Source organism: Trichechus manatus, unplaced genomic scaffold (assembly GCF_000243295.1).
Source record: "Trichechus manatus latirostris isolate Lorelei unplaced genomic scaffold, TriManLat1.0 scaffold00065, whole genome shotgun sequence".
NCBI lineage: Eukaryota > Metazoa > Chordata > Mammalia > Sirenia > Trichechidae > Trichechus > Trichechus manatus.
Genome location: NW_004444001.1, coordinates 13,998,420 through 14,022,863, shown reverse-complemented (window position 1 = coordinate 14,022,863; position 24,444 = coordinate 13,998,420). Strand labels below are relative to the sequence as shown.

The 24,444-nt window shown below is 40.8% G+C and overlaps 1 protein-coding gene across 1 annotated transcript in view; it reads right to left on the bottom strand.

The window, feature by feature from the left end:
* Positions 1-13,966: 13,966 nt before the first annotated feature.
* Positions 13,967-24,444, bottom strand: part of OPN5 (opsin 5) — a 28,948-nt gene continuing 18,470 nt past the window's right edge. Inside the window, exons 5-6 of the mRNA XM_004379536.1 lie at positions 17,370-17,611; positions 13,967-14,030 (exon numbers count right to left, since the gene is read on the bottom strand). Coding sequence (XP_004379593.1) covers positions 13,967-14,030; positions 17,370-17,611 — 306 coding nt within the window. The remainder of the gene's footprint in view (positions 14,031-17,369; positions 17,612-24,444) is intronic.

The following is a 24,444-nucleotide window of genomic DNA, read 5'->3' as shown; positions in this document are numbered from 1 at the left end:
CCCTAGCTCTATCACTAACTTTCTGTGATTTTCAAGGAGGCTTTGGATCTCTCTGAGTCTCAAAACCTCAGTGGATAAGCTGATTGACTTCCTATGGCAAGTGAGTGCTTTGAACATTCACTGATCTGTAAGTGTGGTGTTGGCAGAAACTCTCTAGGAGCATTGAATAGTCATTTGTCATTGTGGCCCATCACAGCCTAAATTAAACCAATCAAAAAAAAAAGAGAGAGAGAGAGAAAATTACATCCTTACATCATAGTGACCATGGACTACCATTACACATACTTGGAACAAGAAACCTGGTGGCTAGGCCAGAAAAAAACACCTTTCTTTCTTCCTAGTGTCATAGACACAAAAGTCAATATTAACTGCATATCTTAGGTTGATACTTAGTGTATGATCGGTTCTTCTGTTTTTCCCAGGTCATTGCTCTTGAGTGGCTGGCCTTCCATTTATCAGTGAACCTGGGGGCAGCTTCCTGTTTCAGAGCAATGGGCCTCATGTTTGTACAACAGATATGTCAGCTGTTACAGGGTACTCTGTTGTCTCATTTATAGCTGTCTTTCTGTTCTGGCTTTATTGCTCCCATTTTCTTTATCATATTTGTTAATAATAATAAGGAAGGAGCCCTGGTGGTGCAGTGGTTGAACACTTGGCTGCGAACCAGAAAGTCGGTAGTTCAAACCCACCAGCTGCTCCGAGGGAGCAAGATATGGCAGTCTGCTTCTGTAAAGATTTATAGCCTTGGAAACCCTGTGGGGCAGTTCTACTCTACCTTATAGGGTTGCTATGAATCGGAATCAACTCGACTTAAGTGGGTTTAATTTTTAGTGGGGATTATTAATAACAATTTCGCTAGGATTTTGTAGGTTCATATATCATATTATTTAATCCCCAGAAAAAAACATTTTAAGGTTTATCATTATCTCTGTTTTCGAATAAGCAAACCAAGGCTCAAAGAGATTAAATGATTTTGCCCAGACCACATTATCCAAACTATCGTTATTTTTACGAAAATAATGCACACCTTCTAAATTTGTTTCCAGACTGCTTCCTCTTCCCCTTGAGGTATTTTCGTAAGTGCTGCTATGCCAATATTTTTTTATATGTTGCTGTAAAAAAAAAAAATTAGCATAGTGTGCTTATGAAAATAACTCTCGAAGGGAGGGAGCGATTGGCAAACAAACACAGAAAGCACGCATTATTTGTGTAAAAATAAGGTACCAGAAATGATTCCTTAACCCTGGTTGTCTGACTCCGGGTCCAATGCTCTTTTCACTAAATCCTGGTGCCTTCACATTTTTAATGGTAAGTTTTAAATTTATGCCTTCCTTAAATATGAAAGTGGATGTAGTAAGTAGTGGAATCATGGTACTTGACTCTCTATTTCTCACTCCTCTTTTAATCTGTCCAGCAATGAGTAATTGTTTATTATATAATTTTATGGTACGCACAGGACTAAAACCTACTGAATTGCTCTTGGTAGTTACAGCATGTGGGGAAAAACTATCACATTTGCTTACCTTGACCTATTTTAATGAAGTGATAATGTTCCTTATTAGTGGCTGCATATCCAAATGTTCCCTATTTCCATGCAAAGCGTATCTCAGCCAGAATAAATGCCCAGTTACATAGAGGAGTTTTAGTTTGCCCTGCTAAAGCTCTAATAATGTCGGTGCTTAATTCTCTGTAGCTATTACATAACTGCCTAGCTTCCCATGATACATTTGAAAATAATTATATAATTGAAATTTTTTTTCCATGATTTTGTACTCAAGGGAGAATATACCAAACATGTAATCTAGAAGGAAACACTTTGACCTTGACAAAGAAATTGAGATAGATGGCAAATAGATGCTCTTCCAACTCTCCAGTCATTGCTCTTTCCAGCTACATTATGGACCCCTCCACTAAGTGATTCAACAGAGCTGCTATGAAGCTTGGGTGTTATCACAGTGAGCATTGGTGGAATTTTCCCTAGTCTAAAGTTGCAAAGAAGGAGCTCTGATGACAAAATGGTTAAATGCTCAGCTGCTAACCGAAAGATCAGCAGTAATACAAAGCCATTAGCCACTCCATAGGAGAAAAGACCTGGCGATCTGCTACCATAAGATTACAGCCTAGTAAACTTCGCGGCAGTTCTACTCTGTCCTACAGGGTTTCTAGGAGTTGGAATCGACTCAGGGGCAAACAACAACAACGACAAAAGGAGCAAAGACATACTGCATTATGTTAGTTCCTAAATTGTCCAAAGAAAATGAAATCACTAGATGTCTTCTTTCCTATCATAAATAAGCCCTGGTGGTGCAGTGGTTAAGAGCTTGGCTGCTAACCAAAAGGTTGGCAGTTCAAATCCACCAGCCACTCCTTGGAAACCCAGTGGGGCAGTTCTACTCTGTCCTATAGGATCCCTAGGAGTCGGAATCAGCTTGATGGCGAAGGGTTTGGTGGGTTTTTTCTGGGGGGGGGAGGTTATCATAAATAAACCAGTTACCTTGAGTTGATTTGATTCTGATGATAGCAACCCTATGGGACAGAGTAGAACTGCCCCATAGTGTTTCCAAGGCTGTATTCTTTACAGAAGCAGACCGCCACATATTTCTCCTGCAGAGCAGCTGGTGGGTCCCAATTGCTGACCTTTTGATCAGCAGCTGAGCGCTTTGATCACTGCACCACCAGGGCTCTTTTCCCTATCATCAATGGACCATGCAAAATATGGCCTAAATGTTAAGAAAAACACCAAACCTTGCCTCTAAAATATTCTGAGAAGAGAATCCCTACTAGTGGACTGTCCACTACCAAGTAATTCCGGATTAAGAGAGTCTCCCCACCTCCTATTCCTTCACCTTCCCAGTTCACATCAACTAGAACAGGCCAGGAATCAGGAGCATACCTCATTTGTCAATGCAATATTCATGGTTTGGTAAAAAGACAATTGCCCTGGACATAAATACCTCTCCAGCTCTGTAATGAACTATGTGGCCTTGGACAATACACGTGCCTTCTCTGTGCCTTAGTGCCTCATCTGCTGTATAGAAACAAATGCTTATCTTGTGCCTTTAGCAAAGGATTGGTAAGTGTCTTTAAATCAATAGGTGTGACAATAATCTAAAAGGTACAATGCAAATAGAAAATATTATTATGAATCAAAATCCTTATTCTAGTGACTCTGCCCAAGTGTGTTTTTTGGACCTGGGTTTCCCTTGACACTATAAGAAAACAGGAGTATGCCAAAGCCACTAGAGAATGCTCATGTCACCAAGTATCATTCTCATCTCCTGGGAGCACAGTGGTGGAGAGCTCCATGGCACAGTTCCTGGCATAGCTTGGTAACTGAGAGCTCAGATTCAGGAGTCAGACAGACCTGGGGGCAAATCCTGCCCCTGCCTCTTAACCTTGATAAAGTGACCTTGATTAAGTTGTTTTGTATTTCTGAACTTTAGTATCTTAATCTGAAAAGGGGACAACATATGCATCTGGAAATCCTACCTCATATGATTATTACAAGGATTAAATGAGGTAATTATAGAAAAATTATTTAACAGAAAGCCTAGCACAATGAGCGCATGGTAAATGTTATACATATTACCTCGTAACATTTCTTTCACAAGATGTAAATATGAGCTCCTGAAAATAAAGAGTTCTAGACTCAATTAAGTTTGGAACACATAGGTTTAAATGAGTTCTTACATGAAGACTTCTCAGAACCGTTACCTGCTAATGTACAGGATGATGCTTCAAGAAAGAGAGGTGGTGGCTATCATTTGTTCAAAGTATTTGAAGATTAAAACCCACTGCTGTCAAGTCGATTCTGACTCATAGCGACCCTATAGGACAGAGTAGAACTGCCCCATAGAGTTTCCTAGGTTGTAATCTTTATGAAAGCAGACTGCCACATCTTTCTTCTGCAGAGAGGCTGGTGGGTTCAAACCCGCAACCTTTCTGTTAGCAGCTGAGTACTTAACCACTGTGCCACCCGGGATCCTATTGAAGATTAGAAGCCTTTACTTATGCAGTAGTTTTTCAGGACTGGATTTCTCTGGATGTTACTTTGGGAAATCTTGCTGTCAGAAACCAGACATTAATGACATTTTGGTGAAATCCCAGGGTTATATTAGTTTCAAAATACTCTAGTGGGCGGAGGTGGCGGGGAGGCAGTTGGAAAAGGAAGTGGGTATGCATGAAACAAGATCTGGCTATGTATTCATTATTTTTGAAGCTGGATGATGGGTATACAAGAGTTCATCAAACTATTTTTTCTTCCTTTTTATGTTTGAAAAATCCCATGAAACTGTTTAAAAGGATATTTTAAAAATCAGAATATATATATGTGTGTGTGTGTCTATGTTCATTTAAAAATAAATAAATAATATATATATATAAATTATATATACACATACAATTTATATATATTTGTTGTGTTGTTAGGTGCCATAGAGTTGATTCCGACTCATAGCACCCCACATGACAGAGTAGAACTGCCCCATAGGGTTTTCTAGGCTGTAATCTATAAATAGCCGATCACTAGGTCTTTCTCCTGCAGAACCATGGGGTGGGTTTGAACTGCCAACTTTTAAATTAGCAGCTGAGAGCTTAACCTTTTGTGCCACTTAGATTTACCAAAGTCTAAAAGAAGTGGCTAATCTCCTGAGGTGCACAGACTCATTCAAGCAAAGGTAAATTGTCTGCTTCTGTCACTAACTTGGAGATGAAACTCTTTGCATACCTGAAAGAACCTGGAGAGTTCAGCACTCAGCTCCCTGTGGTGACAGTGATCCAGGAGAGCCCAGCTAGGTCATTCAGAGGCAAGCATTGTCTCTAGACAGAATCTCAACCATCTTCCCCATAAAGCCTTCTGCAGAAGAATCAATGGAATAGAAATTGTATTTTTGGCTTTCCCTTTTTTCTCTCATATGCCTACCAGAAGTGCTGCTACAGTCAAAATCAATCAAAGGTTTGGAAGGAGAAAAAACAGAATCCACCCCTGGATAGCAGAGACATTCAGTTGGCCCCATGCAATAGTAGGCTTGACTTGAAGACTCGTGCACAGCTTTCATTTTATCTGAAGCTGCTTTTGGACCTACCAAGGCTTCTAGCTGCAAGGGAATCTCAAGGAACTTGCAATTGGCCTAAAACCCACTTCACTTGCCAAACTTACTGCTGTTGAATCAGTTCCAACTCATAGAGACCCTACAGGACAGAGTAGAACTGCCCCATACAGTTTCCAAGGAGCGGCTGGTGGATTCGAACTGCCGACATTTTGGTTAGCAGCCAAGCTCTTAACCACTGCACAGAGAATTATCTCTACTGATAACAATGAGATCACCAAGCAACTGTCACTTTTGGCTTTTTAGACTAATTGCTGTCTTGTCCTAAATGTCATTATTTTAAATGTACTTCATTCTTTTTTAGTTATAGCCAATTAAAGGTGCATGCATCTTTGCAGCATATATTTAATGGTTGAACTCACTTTGGGGCATTAGTAAAAGTCTATTATCATTCATTTAACCTTTAGAAAGTTCACAGATAGCTAGCCCAGCTGTCACCAAGATTTGTGTTCAAGCATTAGTCATGTCCCAACCAGAACATTTCACAGTCTCCTGGTGGGCTCTTTCCATTCATCTATTACCTGTTGACAATCCACTCAGTATTTACAACGTGCTTAGATTTGTTTCTATTCTCTCATGTTCCTCTTTCCACTCTCTATCTGGCCAGGCATAATGACTTTCTTCTTTACCTAAGAGTTACCTTTGAAATTAAGGTAGACTCTTCTTATTTTGTTTCTATTGTATAGTTCCAAAAAAAGAAAAGAAGAAAGGAATGAAGGAAGGGAGGAATGGAGGGAGAGAGGAAGAGAGAAAGGAAGTGAGAGAGAGAGACGCTATAATGGGAAATATGCACCCATAACAGCAGCCTGACTGATCTGAATGATTCTGGTTTGGTTCATGTGGAAAATCATTTATGTTGAATGATAAACTGTGTCAATTAATTGTGTTAAAGCAAACCAAGATGATCCTAAATGAAATCAACTGAACTGCTGAGTATGAGATTAATTCTTGGGATAAATGTTTTCCCTCCAGTATCACATTTCTCACTTTCTAGCGCCAAAAGAAAGAAAAGTGTTCATAACCGTCAGAATTGTTCAGGTATTTCACACCAGAAAGACATGGGATTGAGGTCACTAAGAAATTTAGAGCCCCAGCAGCACAATAGTTTATCTCTTGGCTGTAAATCGAAAGGCTGACAGTGGAGCCTACCAGTGGTTCCACAGGAGAAAAGACTTGGCAGTCTGCTCCTGTAAAGATAACAGCCTAGGAAACCCTGTGGGGCAGTTCTACTCTGCCACACTGGGTCGCTATGAGTTGAAATCAACAGCACACAGCAGCAACAAATAGGGATGAGGCCAATGACTAGATGTTCTAGCACAACCCTGCTGAATTGTGGGCTCAATAAACTTAACCACTTCTGATATTTTTCTCCAGGAGCTAAAATTAACTAAATATACATTTTTTAAATGACTTTAAAGAAGCCACACCTGCCTCCTTTTCATACAAATTTTTGCAGGCGATGTATTTTTTTAACGAGCCTTTTGCAGGGTTTGCCTAGAAGAAGTTGTTGCTCTCCTCTGCCCACTCAGTCCCCAGCATATTACATTCTCCAAGTGTCTGTCTCCATCTGCAGGGCCTGGGCCAGCAGCAGCTGCTATGGTCCGGAATGAGATAGGAAAGTCCCTTGTACATCAACTCTTTCAGACACCCACATATTCTTCATTCTCCTCCTCATTTTTGCCTTATCTGTACAACCCCAAAACACTCCATCTGCTTTGATTCCTGCCATGAACACCTGTGAGTCAATCTTGCTGTGTCTCCTGTCTCCTGCCTGATCTCCTGGCTCTCAGGCTGACCTGACTGCTAATTTCCGGGTCTACCGTGCTACCAATCTAAGCTTCCGTTGCTATTGACCATTGGTGCCTACCCAGGTACCTCACCTAACAATAACAGGAAAAGGTTCCTAGAATCCCTTGCTCAAAAGAGGAGGTTAGGACCTTCTCTCACTTTGGAGCATCTTCCTCTTTGGAGAGGTATCCTCTGTGTGGAGTGCCTGTTTTCATCTTCATCCTGAGCTAACAGCCTCATCTATGCCCCACATTCAGGCTCAGTTGCAGAATCACATTATCTTCTGGATAGATGCCTTGCCAATTGCCCGCTGGCAGTGAGTTTCTGCAAAACACTAGCTTGGAAGTGTGTAGACAATTTTCGAGCCTGGTCCTATATTTAGCGAGGGGTACCAGTTTCTCCACTCCCTGGGAGAGTTGAGAGTGACTTGCTGCTGTAACGCTATTATTTCGCACTTCCAATCTTTGAAAACTGTTGTTCAGCGTGGGCTCACACATGGCTTTGCTTCTGCATGGATGGAATGGCAAAATTTGTCAATACAGATCTAATTCTAGACAGTTGTTAAAAATCTCACATTCTTGCTGCCCAATTTGGCTCGATTTTCAAATGGATCAGATGCTTTTCTTGTGCTCTAACAAAATTAGATTTTGCTCATTTTGTTCATTTGGGTGTGTGTATATGTGGGGAGGGTGGGTGTTGGAAGTGGTTGCCTAAAAGTTTAAAATAGAAAATACTTACTGAAGTGTAACTCTCGGATTTAAGGAAAACTATCCTTCTGTCTCAACAGGTTTGCTCTGAGCAGTCAATTTTTCCTAATTTAGCTGTACGTGAGAGAATGCTGACTCACTCAACAGCCTCGTGTTCCCCTTCCTGCTTTCTTAGAGAGGTGAACCAGTCCTCATCTCCAGCATTCTTTATGAGGCGGTCCCCTCAGGGTTCTTTCCTCTGAGACACCTGCCACCATACTGCACCTTTGTTCTAAGGGTAGAACACAGCTTAAAGAGTGTCCTTCTCATGGAAAACTCATATCCCCAGCACCTAGGGCGTTTTCAAGACTCCAGCTCCCTGCTCTTACGTCCATTGGCTGAGGCACTATTGCTCAGGCAAATTCTGATTGTTACCGGGTCCGGTGGGAAGACTCATAACCGTATCAGTCTTAACAAAACCACCGACTTAACCAATTTTAATGGGCATGCAAATCACATTGTTACAATACGGATTCTGGTTCAGCAGGTCAGGGGTAGGGCCCAAGCTCTGCATTTCTAACAAGCTCCCAGGACATAGCCATGCAAACTACACTCTGGGTAACGAGGTTTTACACCACATTCTCTGTAACATCATACATAGACGTTAACCAGTTGCCGTGGAGTCGACTCTGACTCATGGCAACCCCACATGTGTCTGAGTAGAACAGTGCTCCACAGGATTTTCAATGGCTGATTTTTTGGAAGTAGATCACCAAGCCTTTTCTTCTGAGGTGCTTCTGGCTGGACTTGAACCCCTAACCTTCTGGTTAGCAGCTGAGCGTGTTAACCATTTGCATCATCCAGAGATTCCACATAAACCAAACTCATTGCCATCAAGTCTATTCTGACTCACAGAGACCCTATAGGACAGAGTAAAACTGCCCCACAAGGTTTCCAAGGAGAGACTGGTAGATTTGAACTGCCAACCTTTTGGTTAGCAGCCAAGCTCTTAATCACTGCGCCACCAGGGCTCCGAGCGTGTTAATCATTTGCATCACCCAGGGACTCCCCATAGACATTGCCAAAAAAACAAACCAACCCCACTGCTGTTGAGTTGATTCCGACTCATAGCGACCCTTTTGGACAGAGCAGAACTGCCCCCATAGGACTTCCAAAGCTGTAAATCTTTACAGAAGCAGTCTGCCACATCTTTCTCCCACCCATGTAGACATTACCAGGTTAAAAATCCTAGATAAGCCTTCAAAGTGGAAACTTCTCTGCTCTAAATACATACTCCAACCAAGAACCAGTGAGCCGGGTAACTATTTGAGAATTTCTATAACTGGATGGAAACCCTCATATAATTTCTGCACCTGCCTCTACTCACACAAAGATCCACAGTGGGAAACTGTGTTCTCACCTCAATGAAGTGGCTAATGAAAGGCTGATCAAATTGATCCTCCCACCAGAGCCAAATAGACAAGGTCCTCTGGCCCCCTTCTCCTTCCAGGATGACTCTTGCTGAAAGGGAGCAAACGCCTACTCTCCCTGGCCTTATGTACCATCTGCTGCCCACAACCAGGGCTCAACTGGTCAAGCATTTTTTTCAAGGTGGCAATTCTAACATTATCGGTTTCCTGTGACAGACCTACCAGTGACTAATCCCACAGATAGTTGGTATTGTGTTTTTCTCACTTTGCCAAACATCTTTGAACATTTCCAGATATATGATGACCAGACATTTCAAGCAATGTTCTCTCTCGTACCACCTTTAGAAAAAAGCTCACAACTGTCGCTACAGAACCCATTTAGAATAAGTATGTGGTTCCGATGATAATGATAATAATAGCTTCCATTTATTGTATATTTCAATGGGCCAGAACTATCGTAGGATCTTTACACAGTTGACCCAAATTATTCGCAACAAATCCTAATGAGGTAAAACTGTTCCTATTTCACAGCGAGGATAACTGAGGCCATGAGAGATCATGTCATTTGCCCACACCCATGCAGCTGGTGAATGACGAACCTAAGTTTGAGACCAGGTCTCTGGCTAACTCCAAAACTGTTTTTGAACTCCTGTACTATGCTGTGTGCCTGATGTTTAAAATGTATGATAGACAGTGCCTCAAATCACCTGACCATCTCCATTCTGTTTTACTCCAAAAAGAAAACTGATTCATGAACTTTTCCTTTGCTCAAATGGAACACTCAGACATCCAAAGCTGACCTACAGGAGATCACTCGCTCCTGGCAATGAATGAATTCAGCTCTAAAGGACTGGGTAGAAGCCCCACATCTCTCTCCTCATCTGGGACACAGAGGCATACATGCAAATCAATTCCCAAAAGCTGTCCTGATACTTCACAGTACAGCCATGTGCCACATAACGTCTGTTTGGGCAATGTTCGACCTCATATACGCCCACGGTCTCATAAGGTTATAAAATAGTTCAGAAACCCCGATCAGAGAACAGGAGTTAGTGGACATAACCAGATGTAGCAAATGCAACAGCTTCCCACACGCAACACGAGTATCTCATGTCTCTTGTATACAAAGTGATCGCACTGCCAGGCACACAGAGGTACAGTACGTATATAACCTAAAATGCATGTCTTGATAGTCATGATAAATGCCTATGTCACTGCCTTATGTATGTACTGTACTGGACTTTCTATCACTATTTTAATGTGAACTTTCCCTGCTTACAAATAAAAGTTTACCATATATCACTGTATGCTTCAGCTCATAGGCAGCAGTAGTATACAATATGGTGTTTGCACAACATCCAAATCACTCATTCAGCAAGCACTTATTAAGTGCCTGTAGTTTACACTGTTCTGAATGTTTTGGGAGATAATAAAAATAAGGGAGGTATGTGCTTTCAGTTCTCAAGGAATTTGGGAGTTTTGGAAGAGTCTTGACTTCTGTCTGAACTGGAAATTGTTGTAATAGTAATCATTTTTAGATGTATTACCTATGGACGCCATTAAGGTTTACTTTGATGGGCTACTCTACTTTGAGTACAGTCAGTCACGTGTTACTTAACGTCTATGATACATTCTGTGTATTATTAAAAAAAAATTCTGGAATCAGAGTGTGGAGGATTACTTTTTAAATTATATTTTTCAAATTGGAAACAGAAGTTAATTCTAGGCTCTTCCCTAAAGCTCCTATTATGTAAACTCCTTTTTGGCTTATAACCATGCTAACCCTTTCTTATACCTGCTTTTTTAAGCTATTAAGGACTACATTTTAGTTAAACAGTTAATAAATGGCAGGCTACAGTCTGCCTTCAGGGATTTGTGTACAATGTCAGTGTTAAATTCCACCGTCAAGACGAATCTACGCTAACCTGAATGTTCTCTTCTCTGTCTTCCATTCATCACTCATTTGCGCAATCCTCCCATCCAGTAAAAATTTCTCCTTCACTTCACTTTCTTCAGGTATTTTGAAACCAGCTTTTAAAAGGCATTTAACATCCTTTTCCTACCTGCTCTACTCCCTAACTCTATTATCTCCTATTATCAGGTATATGACTTTAGAATATCTTTACCTATATTGGAAACCCTGGTGGTGTAGTTGTTAAAGAGCTGCGGCTGCTAACCAAAAGGTTGGCAGTTCGAATCCACCAGGTGCTCCTTAGAAACTCTATGGGGCAGTTCTCCTCTGTCCTATAAGGTTGCTATGAGTTGGAATCGACTTGATGGCAATAGGTTTGGTTTTTTTTTGGTTTTACCTATATTGGATATCTTCACCTGTGCTAGGCACCCTGTGTTCCACACATCCCAAATAGAATTCATTATCTCCCCCCAAACAAACCCACTGTCCCTCCTGCATTTTTCCCTTCTGTGGATACCTTCATCCACACTAAGCTCCAGGTCATCCTTGACTCCTCCATCTCGCATGCAATCAATTATCAAGACCTCTTACTTCTTAAAATATTTTAAACCTATATTCTTATCTCCACCTCTATTACCATTCCTCAGTTCAGGCCCTCATAAATTGCAATTTTTTGGTAAGGATCCCTATCTTACATCTCAGCCTCTAGTCTTGGCCCACTCCCCCTCCCTATATAATCCATCCTCCACAATGCCACTAGACTCATCTTTATAAAAATTATGTCATCATTTCCTTCTCTTGCCTGAATTCCTGAAGGTTTTCTCCCTCACCTTTAGAGTAAAATTCATATAACAGCATAAACCACAAGGCCCTTGGGGTATGATCTGGCCCTTGGTTACCATTTTCAGCCCTACTTCTGGCCCCACCACCTGCCTTAATAATAATAATAATAGTAACCAATTGCTGTCCGGTAAACTCTAACTCATGGCAATCCCATGATGTCAGAGTAGAACTGTGCTCCATATGGTTTTCAATGGCTGATTTTTTGGAAATAAATTACCAGGGCTTTCTTCTGAGGCATACTTCTGGGTGGACTTGAACCTCGAAACTTTCAGTTATCAGCTGAGCACATTAACTATTTTAATCACTCAAAACCAAACCAAACCAGTTACCATGTAGTCAATTCCAACTCATAGTGACCCCATATGTTGCAGAGTATAACTGTGCTCCATAGGGCCTTCAAGGTTGTGACCTTTCAGAAGCAGATTGCCAGGCCCTCCTTCTGAGGTGCCGCTGGATGGGTTTGAACCGTCAACCTTTTGATCAGTAGTTGAGTGCTTAAATATTTGTGCCATCCAGGGACTCCAATGATAATAGCAATTGCTAATATGTAGAGGGTTATTGGCACTCTGTTACAGGCACAATGCTAAGTGACTACTACGGGCATTAGCTCTCTATTCCTCACAATAAACCGTGAGCTAACTTGTTAATATGCCCATTTTACGAACTTGCCAAAGGTTACAAACCGAGGCAGTCTGACTCTGCACTCTAACCCTGCGCCCCCTCCACCTAGTGTGCAATCTCTTTCACACCTCTATCCTTTACACGTTTGCCTACAAGACCCTTGCCTCTCTGTCCAAATGACAGTTCTGCCTCTTTTCTACAGACTCTGGGAAGCAATCCCAAGCCACAGGCTGAATTGGTCCACCTTTTTCCTTACTCATAGATCATGTCGTGCTCACACATCTATTTAGCACTTATACTGTTGACATACGTCGACCCATTCTTCATTCCCCACCTCAACTCTCAAGAAAACTAAAGCACAAAGACACTGAAAGGGCGTGTACTGAAGGCTAAGCCTTGGAGGAGGGTCCAATTCCCTATAAGCCCTCAGTGGAAGGAGTGGAGACATGATCCATGGCACTGCAGGGAACACTTGCTTTCCATTTTCACTTCCCTCACCAGCTGTTAGTGGAAAGGAATATTGGAAGAGGTGAACAGGGCTTAGGTTCATAGGGGGCAGGGAAGCAAGGAGGACTGACACCTGGGCCTTTAATTAGGGTATCATGGGGACCCATTCCTAAGAATTGCAATGCAGAAGCCCTCTGAAAAAAACAAGACAGGCATTGGGTGGAAGGCTAGAATTTACCCGCCGGCCCCTTTCATTAGCTTTTAAAGGGTAGGGATCTGCATTTGAAATCATGTCATCTCTGATTTATATCTGCATCTCTTTCCCTGATTCTTACAAGATGTTTGTTAAAGAAAGAAAGAACAAAAGAAAGGACAAACACAGATAACAAGGAACAAACAAGTGGAAGAAACAACATGTACAAAAAGCTATGTTCACTAAATTTGTTTGTTGAACGGTTACAATTAGTAACAGCCTATTACATCCACTACATTAGTAAGTAGAACTTAATGAGAAAAACCTATGTAGGTAAAATTGTCATCAGAAAGGTGATTTTTGTCCTCATATTTGGGGAATGTTTGCTCTTTAGGGAATTAAGGTGAAACTGATTTCCCTAGAAGACTAGGGAACAATTGTCATGAGAATGTGACTGTTCATATGAGAAGAGAATGGCTACAAGAATCACCTACCAAAGAGCCATGGTCCAACACACTGTCTCAATGATCACCCGCCTAAAAGGATCCCAGATCTCCCTGACCCTACATTAAAAAATAATAATAGTGATAATGTGATAAAATGTAATTACACCTTAATAAATACAACTTTACAACATTTTTCTTAATATCCCAGACTGAATACTGTCTGGCATGACAACAGGATTTAAAGTGTGAGACACAAGGGATTCAAGGGCGGCTCATACTAACGATATTCCTTAAAGTGGTATCAAATATTTTCGTTCCTCATAATGCCATTGGAATTTCCCAGCAAACCCTGGCTTGAGGAAAAAGAGGAAATGTGTTCAAAATATAAAAATATAATATAAAGAGATAAGTGTGGTCACAATCAAACGTAGCAGCAGGGGAGAGGCAAAGAAGTGGATAAATGTGTCCATGAGTGATGTTGTGTGTCCATCTTCATACCTCTTGATGGATTTCCAGCACAGCAGAAGACTTCCTGACTGTGGTTACAGTGTGCAGCCTAGAGTAGGGGAGAAGAAAAGTGCAATGTTATATATATGATGTTAAATTTGACTACCATGAAGGTTATATGCACAAGACTTGAATTAGAAAGACATGCAAACCAATAATACAATTTAGAATATTCAAAGTCAAGAAATGGCTTGGCCCAAGCTTTCCTATTGTGTTTGGCACATTGAATGACTGTTCTGCCCTCTCATACAAAATTCATTGCACACTTACCTACTACTCAGATCGGCTCTGTGACTCACCGACTCCAAGACATTCTTTGGAAAGACAACCATTGCAAATTAAGGGGACGTTTGATTACAAGAGTAATGTCAGAGTTGGGAGTTTTGTACTCCTTTGTTCTTTCTCTTTACTAAAATACTAGGGATACAAAATGTCTTAGTCCTTCACTGTACACCCCCAATGTCTTTTGGATATGTATTTTCCATCTAAGATTGGCCTAGCATTTGAAGTCTGGTTTTACCTGTCACTAACCACATGGTGGCCTCATCAGTCTTTATGTGTTGTTGTTAGGTGCCGTCCCACTCATAGTGACTCCATGTGGCAGAGCAGACCTGTCCCATAGGGTTTTCTAGGCTGTGATCTTTATGGGAGCAGATCACCAGGTCTTTCTCCTGTGGAGCTGTTGGGTGGGCTCTAACCTCCAAAGTTTAGGTTAACAGCCTGCTTCAGCACTACTGCCTGATTTTTTCACCAAAAGCTAAAACTCTAGAAATAGCCCTTGTCCTCCTTCAGCAAAGCCATTGCTATATGTCTTATGAATGGCTAATGGGAACATGTGAACTGAGCTGTCTCTTGCCTGGCTGATTTTTCCAAAGGCTTGTGGCCCTAAGTCACTTTGTTCCACATAAATTCCCCTCTCCTTATTGTAGAGTGTTGAATATGTATGTGCTGCTCACGCTTGTGAAGAAACGTACAGAACACAGAGCTAGTCTGAGGCAAAATTATGAGGTAGGTAAAATGTGCTTTCAGCCATTCCTTTCAAATTCCTATCCCCTTGAGTTGAGGAAGTGCCCCATTATTTTTCCCACAACTGCTCTATTGAAAGTATTCTCACCACCTGCATTCATAATAAAGCATTAATAGCTGATAAAGGCAAAGTGCTATTCCTTCCAAAATAGAAACATTTTAACATTTGAATGTAACTACTCAGTTCAACAGAGAATGCATTAACCACCAACAATGTGGGGGAAAAAGAAAAAGAAAAACACTACCAGTTGTCTCCAAGCCCTTTCACATACCCATTTTGTTTAATTCTTACAATTTCAGCAGAGGATTTTATCATCACCTCATCCCAATCCTAGTCTCTTAGTAATTAAGTAGTTTGCCCAAAACTTTTGGAGCTATTGTAAGTAGCAGAGCTGGTCTTGAACACTGGTCTTCTGCCTCCAAATTGTGTGTTCTTTCCGCTGTACCACTTACCGCTGTACCACAGCAAGTGTGCCTTTTTGTAGTCTTTTTCATTTGATCCTGTACCTACATGGTGAAGAAACTAAAGTTCAAAAGATTTGTCACTTGCTCAAGCACCATGCAAGAATAAGATAAAAACCCACATCTTCTCATAACTGTTGTTGTTCGCTGCCATGGAGTCAGCCCCGATCCATGGCGACATCGTGCATAACATGGTCAGCCCACTGAGATTCATAGGGTTTTCATTGTTTGTTTGTTTTCAGAAATACATCAACAAAAGGGAGAATGAAGAAAACTAAAGACACCAAGGAAAGATTAGTCCAAAGGACTAATGGACCACAAGTACCACAGCCTCCACCAGACTGAGTCCAGTACAATTAGATGGTGCCTGGCTACCAGCACTGACTGCCTTGACAGGGATCACAATAGAGGGTCCTGGACAGAGCCGGAGAGAAATGTAAAACAAAATTCTAACTCACAAAAAAAAAAGACCAGACTCACTGGCCTGACAGAGACTGGAGAAACCCCAAGAGTATGGCCCCCAGACACACTTTTAGCTCAGTAATGAAGTCACTCCTGAGGTTCACCCTTCATCCGAAGATTAGACAGCTCACGAAACAAAACAAGACTAAAGGGGCACACCGGCCCAGGGACAAGGACTAGAAGGCACGTGGGGACAGGAAAGCTGGTAATAGGGAACCCAAGGTCGAGAAGGGAGAGTGTTGACATGTCGTGGGGTTGTTAACCAATGTCATAAAACAATACGTGTACTAACTGTTTAATGAGAAGCTAGTTTGTTCTGTAAACCTTCATCTAAAATACAATAAAAAAAATTTTTTTTTAAAAAGGAAGAAATAGATCAACAAGACTTTCTTCCTAGTCTGTCTTAGTCTGGAAGGTCCAATAAAACCTGCTCAGCATCATGTCAACACACAGACCTCAACACAGATGGGTGGTAGCTATGCTTGAGGTGTATTGCTAGTTCAAGTTTTTTTCTACTGGCTTGTACTTCATCAAGGAAAGACATATATAAAAAAAAGAATCTAGACATCAACTGTGTAAGAGTTAAAGGGCTCAGAGAACGTGGGGCCTTCTCAACACCCTGACCTCAGACCATGAATTTAGGTGCCTGTTCCATCCTTCTACTGCTAAGACTGGCCCTAAAAGGACACAGATCACCTATCATCCTCAATTCTTTATTTGCCCCAAGTCTTTAGGACCTTTTGGAAAAATGGTGCTGGATCCCTGAACTCACTTGTTCATCATGTAGCGGAAAGAGCATAGATGAAAAAAGCATGGATTTTGAAGCCCAGTAGACCTGAATTTAAATCCCTGCTCTGCTATGGCATGGCTGTGTAAACATGGGCAGCTTACTCAACCTCCCTGAGCCTTAGTTTCTGCATGTGACAAAGAGAAGGAATAATATGGGCTCTTGAGAAAATAACACAAGAGAACCTGGCACAAATTAAAAATGTCATCTCCATCCTCTCCTTCCTTTGCCTGCCCAACTCCTCTATTTTTACCCAATGGTAGAAAGGCCCCAGATAAGAGAATCCTTCTGCTGTAAAAACCTAATTTTGGATCAATGCCATGCAAAACAGTACTGTTGGAGTTAAATGGATTTGGTCCCAGATAAGGAAGAGTAGAGCCGCTGATCTGTAGTTGTTGTCCAAATGGAAGTAGCCCTGTATCCTAGTTGCTCTAGGATCAAAATCGGAATAAATTTTCTCACTACCTATCCATGTCGTCCAACCCCTACTTATTTGATTACTGGATTTCAGGAGTTTCAATGAACAGAAAATAAAGTCCTCCTTATACTATATCTCAGTGATGAGTTTTAACCCTAATCCGAATGGCTTGAATTCCATGGGTTGTTGAAACACAAAGAATATCATTCATTTCCCAGCTTCAGAAATTTTACCTGAAGCCTTCCAAAGACTTCTTCTTGGTTGCTCTCAAACGACCAGTTTTGCAACAGGTAAATTTGTAATCAATGACCTGGTAAATGATCGGATTGTACATTGCTGCTGATTTTGCAAGTAGAGTTGGCACCACAGACAGCTGTATGGGGATGGAGTCCGGCCTTCCAAAAGCTGACCACACAGAGACCACTGCATAAGGAATCCAAGCAATCAGGAAGCCAGCGCAAATCAACATCGCTACCTGGTGAGAGAGGGCAACAGAGAACAGAGTCAAGAAACTCGATGAACGAACAGAGCTTGAAATAATGGGGGAGGCAGTGCAGGTAGCCTATTTACACTCAAGAAAGTTTATCTATTTCCATTTATCTTGCTCATGGAAATAATTTCACATATACTTCTAAAAAGTTAAGTCAGATGAAGTTGTTACAATTCTTTAACTTATTTACCACAGCCTACCCTTTCTCCACTCTAGATTTCGAATATACCCAAAGACCCTAAGTATAGTCCTATAAAAGCTGTCAGATTGTGCCTACATTAAGCAAAACATCATGCTTAAAAGACGGCAGTGCTCCTCAGCTTTTCAGGCTTCTCAATCCATATTTAGTTAAAAACTAGACTGAGAACATGTTCACCTTGATGAAAATTTAAATCATCCATATTTGCCTCAGGAAACTTAGAAATTCTGCCCTGTTTTGAAATTTTAATATAAATCTTCTTTAGAGATTTCTATGAAATGTTATTTCTTTTGGCTCAAGCTTTTCTCAAGCTTGATGCTCAGATAGTGGAAATTCACTGGGTATAAAGTAAAATAGAATCATCGAGCTTCAATAAAAAATGACACAGTTGTATAAACAAGGCTTTTCCAGAAAGCACATTTCTCCCTCACTAAATCGTAATTATCTTAGGAGATTTTTAATTTTCAGATGAAAGAATAATTAGAGATAGGGATCAAAACACCCATACCAGTTCCTCACCTTTTGCAATTTAGTCTCTTTAATAATGTCCTAATTAGTGACCCGGTGTGAGCAGTGGTGGTTAAGTGGTAGAACTCTTGCCTTCCATGCGGAAGACCCAGGTTTGTCTCCTGGTCATTGTTCCTCAAGCGCAGCCACCACTTGTCTGTTAGTGGAAGCTTGCTTGTTACTATGATGCTGAATAGGTTTCAGAGGTGCTCCCAGACTAGGAAGAAAGGCCTGACAATCTACTTCTGAAAATCAGCCAGTTAAAAACCTATGGATCACAACAGTCTGATCCCGTTGTGCATGGGGTCGCCATGAATTGGGTGCCAACTTGACAGCAGACAACAACTAATGCCCTGCAACAGGTACTCTCTATCTGACCCCTATAGATCATCTCAATCCTTTTTAGCAAGTGCTTTGTGCAAGACACTATGCCAAGAGCTGGGGAGAATATCAACACACCTGACTGCCTGAGCTGAAGGTGCCTCCTGGAATGCAAATAAGTACACTACAAGGCTGGGTATGTTTAAGTGCCAGTTCCGAAGAGAACAAAATTGTATTCTATCCGTCAAATTAAGAGCACTCTGGTGAAGGATATGGCATGATAACCTACACCTTGGCAAGTGAAAATGAAATAGTAATCCAGGTAACAAGACAGGCAAGAGCAAAGGCATAGAGACAGAAATGTGTGAGGTTTATACAGGGACTAGTGAGCAATTCACTGGTGTATGATAAAGCAACAAAGGGAGTTGAGCCTGGAAGGAAGCATAGGATGCATGTATGCAGTTCTCTATAATGGACTACTGAGCTTGCGCTTAATTTCATGCTCTTTGAGGCATCAATAGATTTTTGAGGAGGATAAGAGCAATGTTTAGGAAAATTAACCTGTAAAATGAAATGGAGTAAGAAGAAATAGGAAGTAGAAAGAGTATTGTTCATTCATTCAATCAACACTAATTATTGAGCACCTCTTATACATTTTGTGTAGAGGATAAAGCAATGAACAAAGGAAACACAATCCCTGCCCACATAGAACTTCCACTCTTAGCAGTCTTGTTTAGGCAGCAAGAAATAATGAGGAATCTTAATGAAGGTGGTGGCACTGGCAAATGAAATCAAAGCTTTGGTTTTTATTTTAAACTTGAACTACTTCAGGTCCTACTCAAGAGACAGTGCATTAACTTCAAAGTATCCTTATCCTGTTATCTACTAGAATATTCTATATGCAAATCAGCCCCCCGTGTAATGGACATCTGTTTTTGTCAGTTTGTTTTTGTTTTCATCTTCCCAGTATACCTTCTACCTTAACATTCCCGGCATCCTTTCTACCACTTAGGTTGTTTTTATGGAGTTTCCATCATAGGCATCACGTGAGCCAAGTCGACCAATCAGAGGATGGCACGCCCCTGACTACATTAATAGGAGCAGGGATTGGCAAATGACCTAAAGGGCATAATCAGGCCCCTCCATTGGGATTTTATAAGAGAGTTCTAGGCAAAATGGAGCCCCCTTTTATCTATGAATTCCCAAAAAACCTGCAAGATATAAGAATGGAGCTATCTGAGGCCAGGCACTGCTTCCTCTTTCCCCAATCCCCTTATTTAAGAAATAAAATAACAATTCTTAACATCAAGGTTTTGACAAGCTAGTGTGGAGGGTCAATGATGAGGCACAAGGCACATAATGTTTTACTAAAAAACTAACAATGTAAATCCTTTGTTTTAGAAATTCAATTGGATGTAAGTTTTTCTTAGAACAAAGTCATTTGTGTGCATGTGAATTTCAATATTCTTTAGTGGGAGCAGAGCCACTGAATGCAGAGAATGATCTCCATTGCTCAGTCTACCTAACCTGTGGAATATCTTGTCTGTAGGGTGTGTCTGCACTGTGAACCCCACATTTGCAAGGGCAAGTCAAGGAAGAAGCTTAGAAAAATCTCCCCTGAAGTCTTACCAGATTCTAAAATTCCATTCAATGAGTGCAAGGCTTATCTCTAAAAATTACTGTGGCAGGAAAAAAAAAAACCTCAACAGTATCCAATTGGCTCCGTTTTGCAAATAGAGAATCTAAATCCCAGAAAGAGATGTATCAACTGAGCCCAGATGTCCTGTGTGATGTGCACTCCTGCTTGATGGTCCTAAGCCAAAATTCTCACCTGTGCTTCATAGTTATGCATGAGTCCTAATGAAGTCCTTGGGTGATGCAAACGGTTAACCTGCTCAGCTGCCAACTGAAAGGCTGGCAGTTCAAGTCCACCCAGAGGTGCCTTGGAAGAAAGGCCTGGTGATCTACTTCCAAAAAATCAGCCTTTGAAAATCCTATGGAGCACAGTTCTACTCTGAGACACATGGGGTTGCCATGAGTCAGACAACTTATTTGGTGTTGGTTTTTTTTAACACATGCATGCAACTCTCTTACTGGGCTTGCTTTTCCATCTTTCTGCAGAAATTTACCCAGGAGAAATGTTTTTTGGTTTTTCTTTTTTTTGGTTTGGTCTGTGTGACTTTTGTTTGTAAATGGAATAGATGCCTCAAGGCTCCACAGTGACGACCTTTTTTTCCTAAATCCCCAAATAAACAGTAACGCTTGCTTTAGCAGATGTCTGGGGGCTTAATATAGCTCCATCCTTTCTCTTTGGTGAATCATATGATGATTTTGCAGTATCTCAAAAGATGTTCTCCGTGCTTCTGCCAAAGTCATTGACAAAAAATAAGGTAGCACTTAGTCCCTAATATTTTCTACATTTCACATATTTTCTACGCAATGGGGAACAGGAAGGACTTAAAACATTTGCATTATGCTATCCTTTTAAAAGAACATAGGAGAATTAAATATACTGTGGATTTTGAACACAAAGCAAATTAATCATTGTGGTTTTTCTGGGAATAGAACAAAGCTAAATACTTCAAAATGAATGACTGCTAATAGAATTTAAAGCAGAAAGAGGGTAAAAGACTAATCTAAGAGGTACTGGAGAATGTTACTTAGGTTTCTGAAGTGAATACAAGGTTAATGTGAGGCACATTCTTTTTCTACAACCTTCTTATTTTAAGATACACTCCATAAAATATTACATATGAAAACTATTTTAAAATATACTCAACAAACGTTTCCAAGACTTCCATTTACACTCAGTTTTCCCAGCACTTTCTACTCAACTTGGAACCTGTTTGATCTTTACAGCAGTCTGTTCCCTGCTTTCCTCACTTCTAGGTGTGTCCTCATTTCTATCTTCCAAAATTTCTTTCCCAGATATCCTTAATGAAGTTCTAACTCAGGCACTCGTGTTCACCAACTTTTTTTATTTGTTAATTGTTTAATTTGTTATTTTTTTATTGTTTTATTGTTTTTTATTTGTTTATTTTATTTGTTTATTGTTTTTAATTTTGTTAATTTTTAAATTTGTTTATTTTTTATTTGTTAATTGCTTTGCTTTTTTATGACTGCCTTTTGGTTCACTAGAAAAGCAATAAAATTTCAAATTCCTAAATTAGACAGTTTTCGTGGGAGGTACTTCACAGAATACACGTTTAGCTTCTACAAAAGAATTACACATCTGCAACTCAAACCAAAAAAAACCAAACCCGTTGCCGTGGAGTTGATACCAACTCATAGTGACCCTGTAAGACAGGCTAGAACTGCCCCACAGGGTTTTCAAGGCTGTAATTTTTATGGAAGCAGACTGCCACATCTTTCTCCCATGAAGCAGCTGGTGGGTTCAAAGTGCTGACCCTTCAGTTAGCAGCCAAGTGCTTAACCACTGTGCCACCAGGGCTCCTTATCGGCAACCAAGTTCATTTTAATTATATCTTGCTGCAGAGGACCAAGGGACATTGGTAATAGTTCCAGTGGGCATTAATGTAAGTGTCATATAGGCAATGTTGCCCATAATTGATCAATTCAAGTGAAATAACCAATTAAAGCAATAATAGAATAATTGAGTTGAAAATAAATCCTCCAAATTATATACAGTTCTGCCTTTAGGTCCAACACATCTGAACCTTTACAGCAGATAAGGAGGGAGGTCTTATCCTCTGTCAGCGTGCTGAGCAATGTGGAATAATGGAAAAAGTCATTGATGTGGACGCACTCTGGGTTTTAGACTCCATTCCTGATTCACCTCCACTGACCAATGTGAGTGGGACAGAATCCCTGATTCTCTACAAACTACCATTTCAGAAGGGGCGCTCAGTTCCTGCCACCAGGCTCCTTTGCCCAGATATAAGTAAGACTTCAGCCAGCGTTTGAAGCTTCATGCTACCTTGAGTACTCAAATAGATGAGAGGAGAACATGACATTGATGTGGAATTGAAGGCTTAGAAAGAGTGCCAAAGAGATGGAATAAATTCTCCACCGATAACAAGATCGAATCACATTACAGAACCAGTTAAACCACTGATAACAATGATATTTCAGTGGCTGGGATGAAATAACTTCACAAAAGGATAAATCACCACATCTGTGCATTGAAAGGACTGGAAAGGAGAGGGTCCCTGCCTACTTCAGGAAAGAATGCAATTGACAGAAGCACAGCAGTGGTAAGATTTGGTTTTTCAATCTTGGGTCTAGCTAACAAGTATATGGTTTTTCTCTGAACCACTGAGAAACTAGTATTTAAAGATGGTAATCGAGCAGTCTCACTGTGATCCCAAGTGACAGAGTAGCACTGCCCCACAGGGTTTTCTAGGCTGTAATCTTTATAGGAGCAGATCACCAGGTCTTTCTTCTGGGGAGCCATTGGGTGGGTTTTAACCCCCAGCTTTCGGTTAGTAGCTGAGTGCTTAACCGTTGGACCACCAGGGCTTTTCTATGAGTTGAAAATTGACATGATGGCACCTAACAAGAACAGCAATAGGGCAGTAAATGCCAGTTATAAGACTATTACCATCCACATGGGGGACAGCCTGTCATTGAGTGATACAACCAATGGCAAGTAGAAAGGTGGGGACTTGACAACCGTGATCTACCTTCTTTGGCCCTCAATACCCTCATATATAAACAGAAGAGTGGTGCTACTTAGCTCTCATACCACTTTTAAGAAGCAAAGTAATTTAACATCTCTAAGCATGTCTAGTTTGAGTTTCTTCCTTCCATTTTACCCAGAGAAGGACAACTAAGCAAACCACCCCAGACCCTCCTCCATACACTTGAAAGAAAAAATTTCTGAGATCTTTGGTGTGCCAGCCATATGCTATCCCTGGTTGTGATCCAAAGAGAAAATACTAATTCATACTAAAAAAAGATACATAAACTCTTTACTTCTAGTAGCACTAGTCTCGAATCTTAAAATACTCTATAAACAATCAAAAGCTGTGATTGAAAAGAGAAGATGCAAATTAGGTCATGTCACTCTATGCATCTGTGGTTTTGAGTTTTGCTTTAACACTGAGCATGATATTTCCCAACGAAGCAGTGGCTGGCTTAAAGAACCAAAGATGAGTTATAAGTGCCAGGTTCAATAAAACAGGGGAGACTTCACTGTTCATTATAGATTACCCAAGGCCATTGAGGTAGGGATTCTGCACTAGGAGGGGAAGGAATACTCAGGCAGAGGGACCAGATGGTTTAAGTAATTGGAGATATTGCCATAGACCTTTAAATAATCAAACCAATCTAGCCATTTTCATGGAACCTCAGAGTTTCCGGAGATAACTTAGATCATTTAATCCAGATGAGAAAACTAAAGTTCAGAGAAATTAAATGGTCTGCCTAAGGTGAATGAGTTGGGATTTTTGAGTTTCAAGCAATAGAAATTGATTTTTGCTGAGTGAAACAGAAAAGGAGTATACTTAAAGGATATTGGTTAGTACAGAGCATCACTGGGATTGCTGGACAATGAAAATTGAGGCAAAGTAGACAGAAATGATGCCCAAAGCTATGATGGTGAACTAGTTTGGTGTTCTGGGGCAGAAAGCACTGCTGATACGGCCATAATCTCAGGCGAGGCCTTCCTACCCCTTTATCTGTGTCACCCTTTCCTGAAACAGGCTGGTGTGGGAATCTCTGGTGTCAGGAGCAGAAGGCCAATACCTGTGCTCTAGCTGCAAGGGACTCTTGGAAAATGAGTACCTGGTCTTTTCAGTAGCTTTTATATTAAGAAGCAATCTTTGCACCC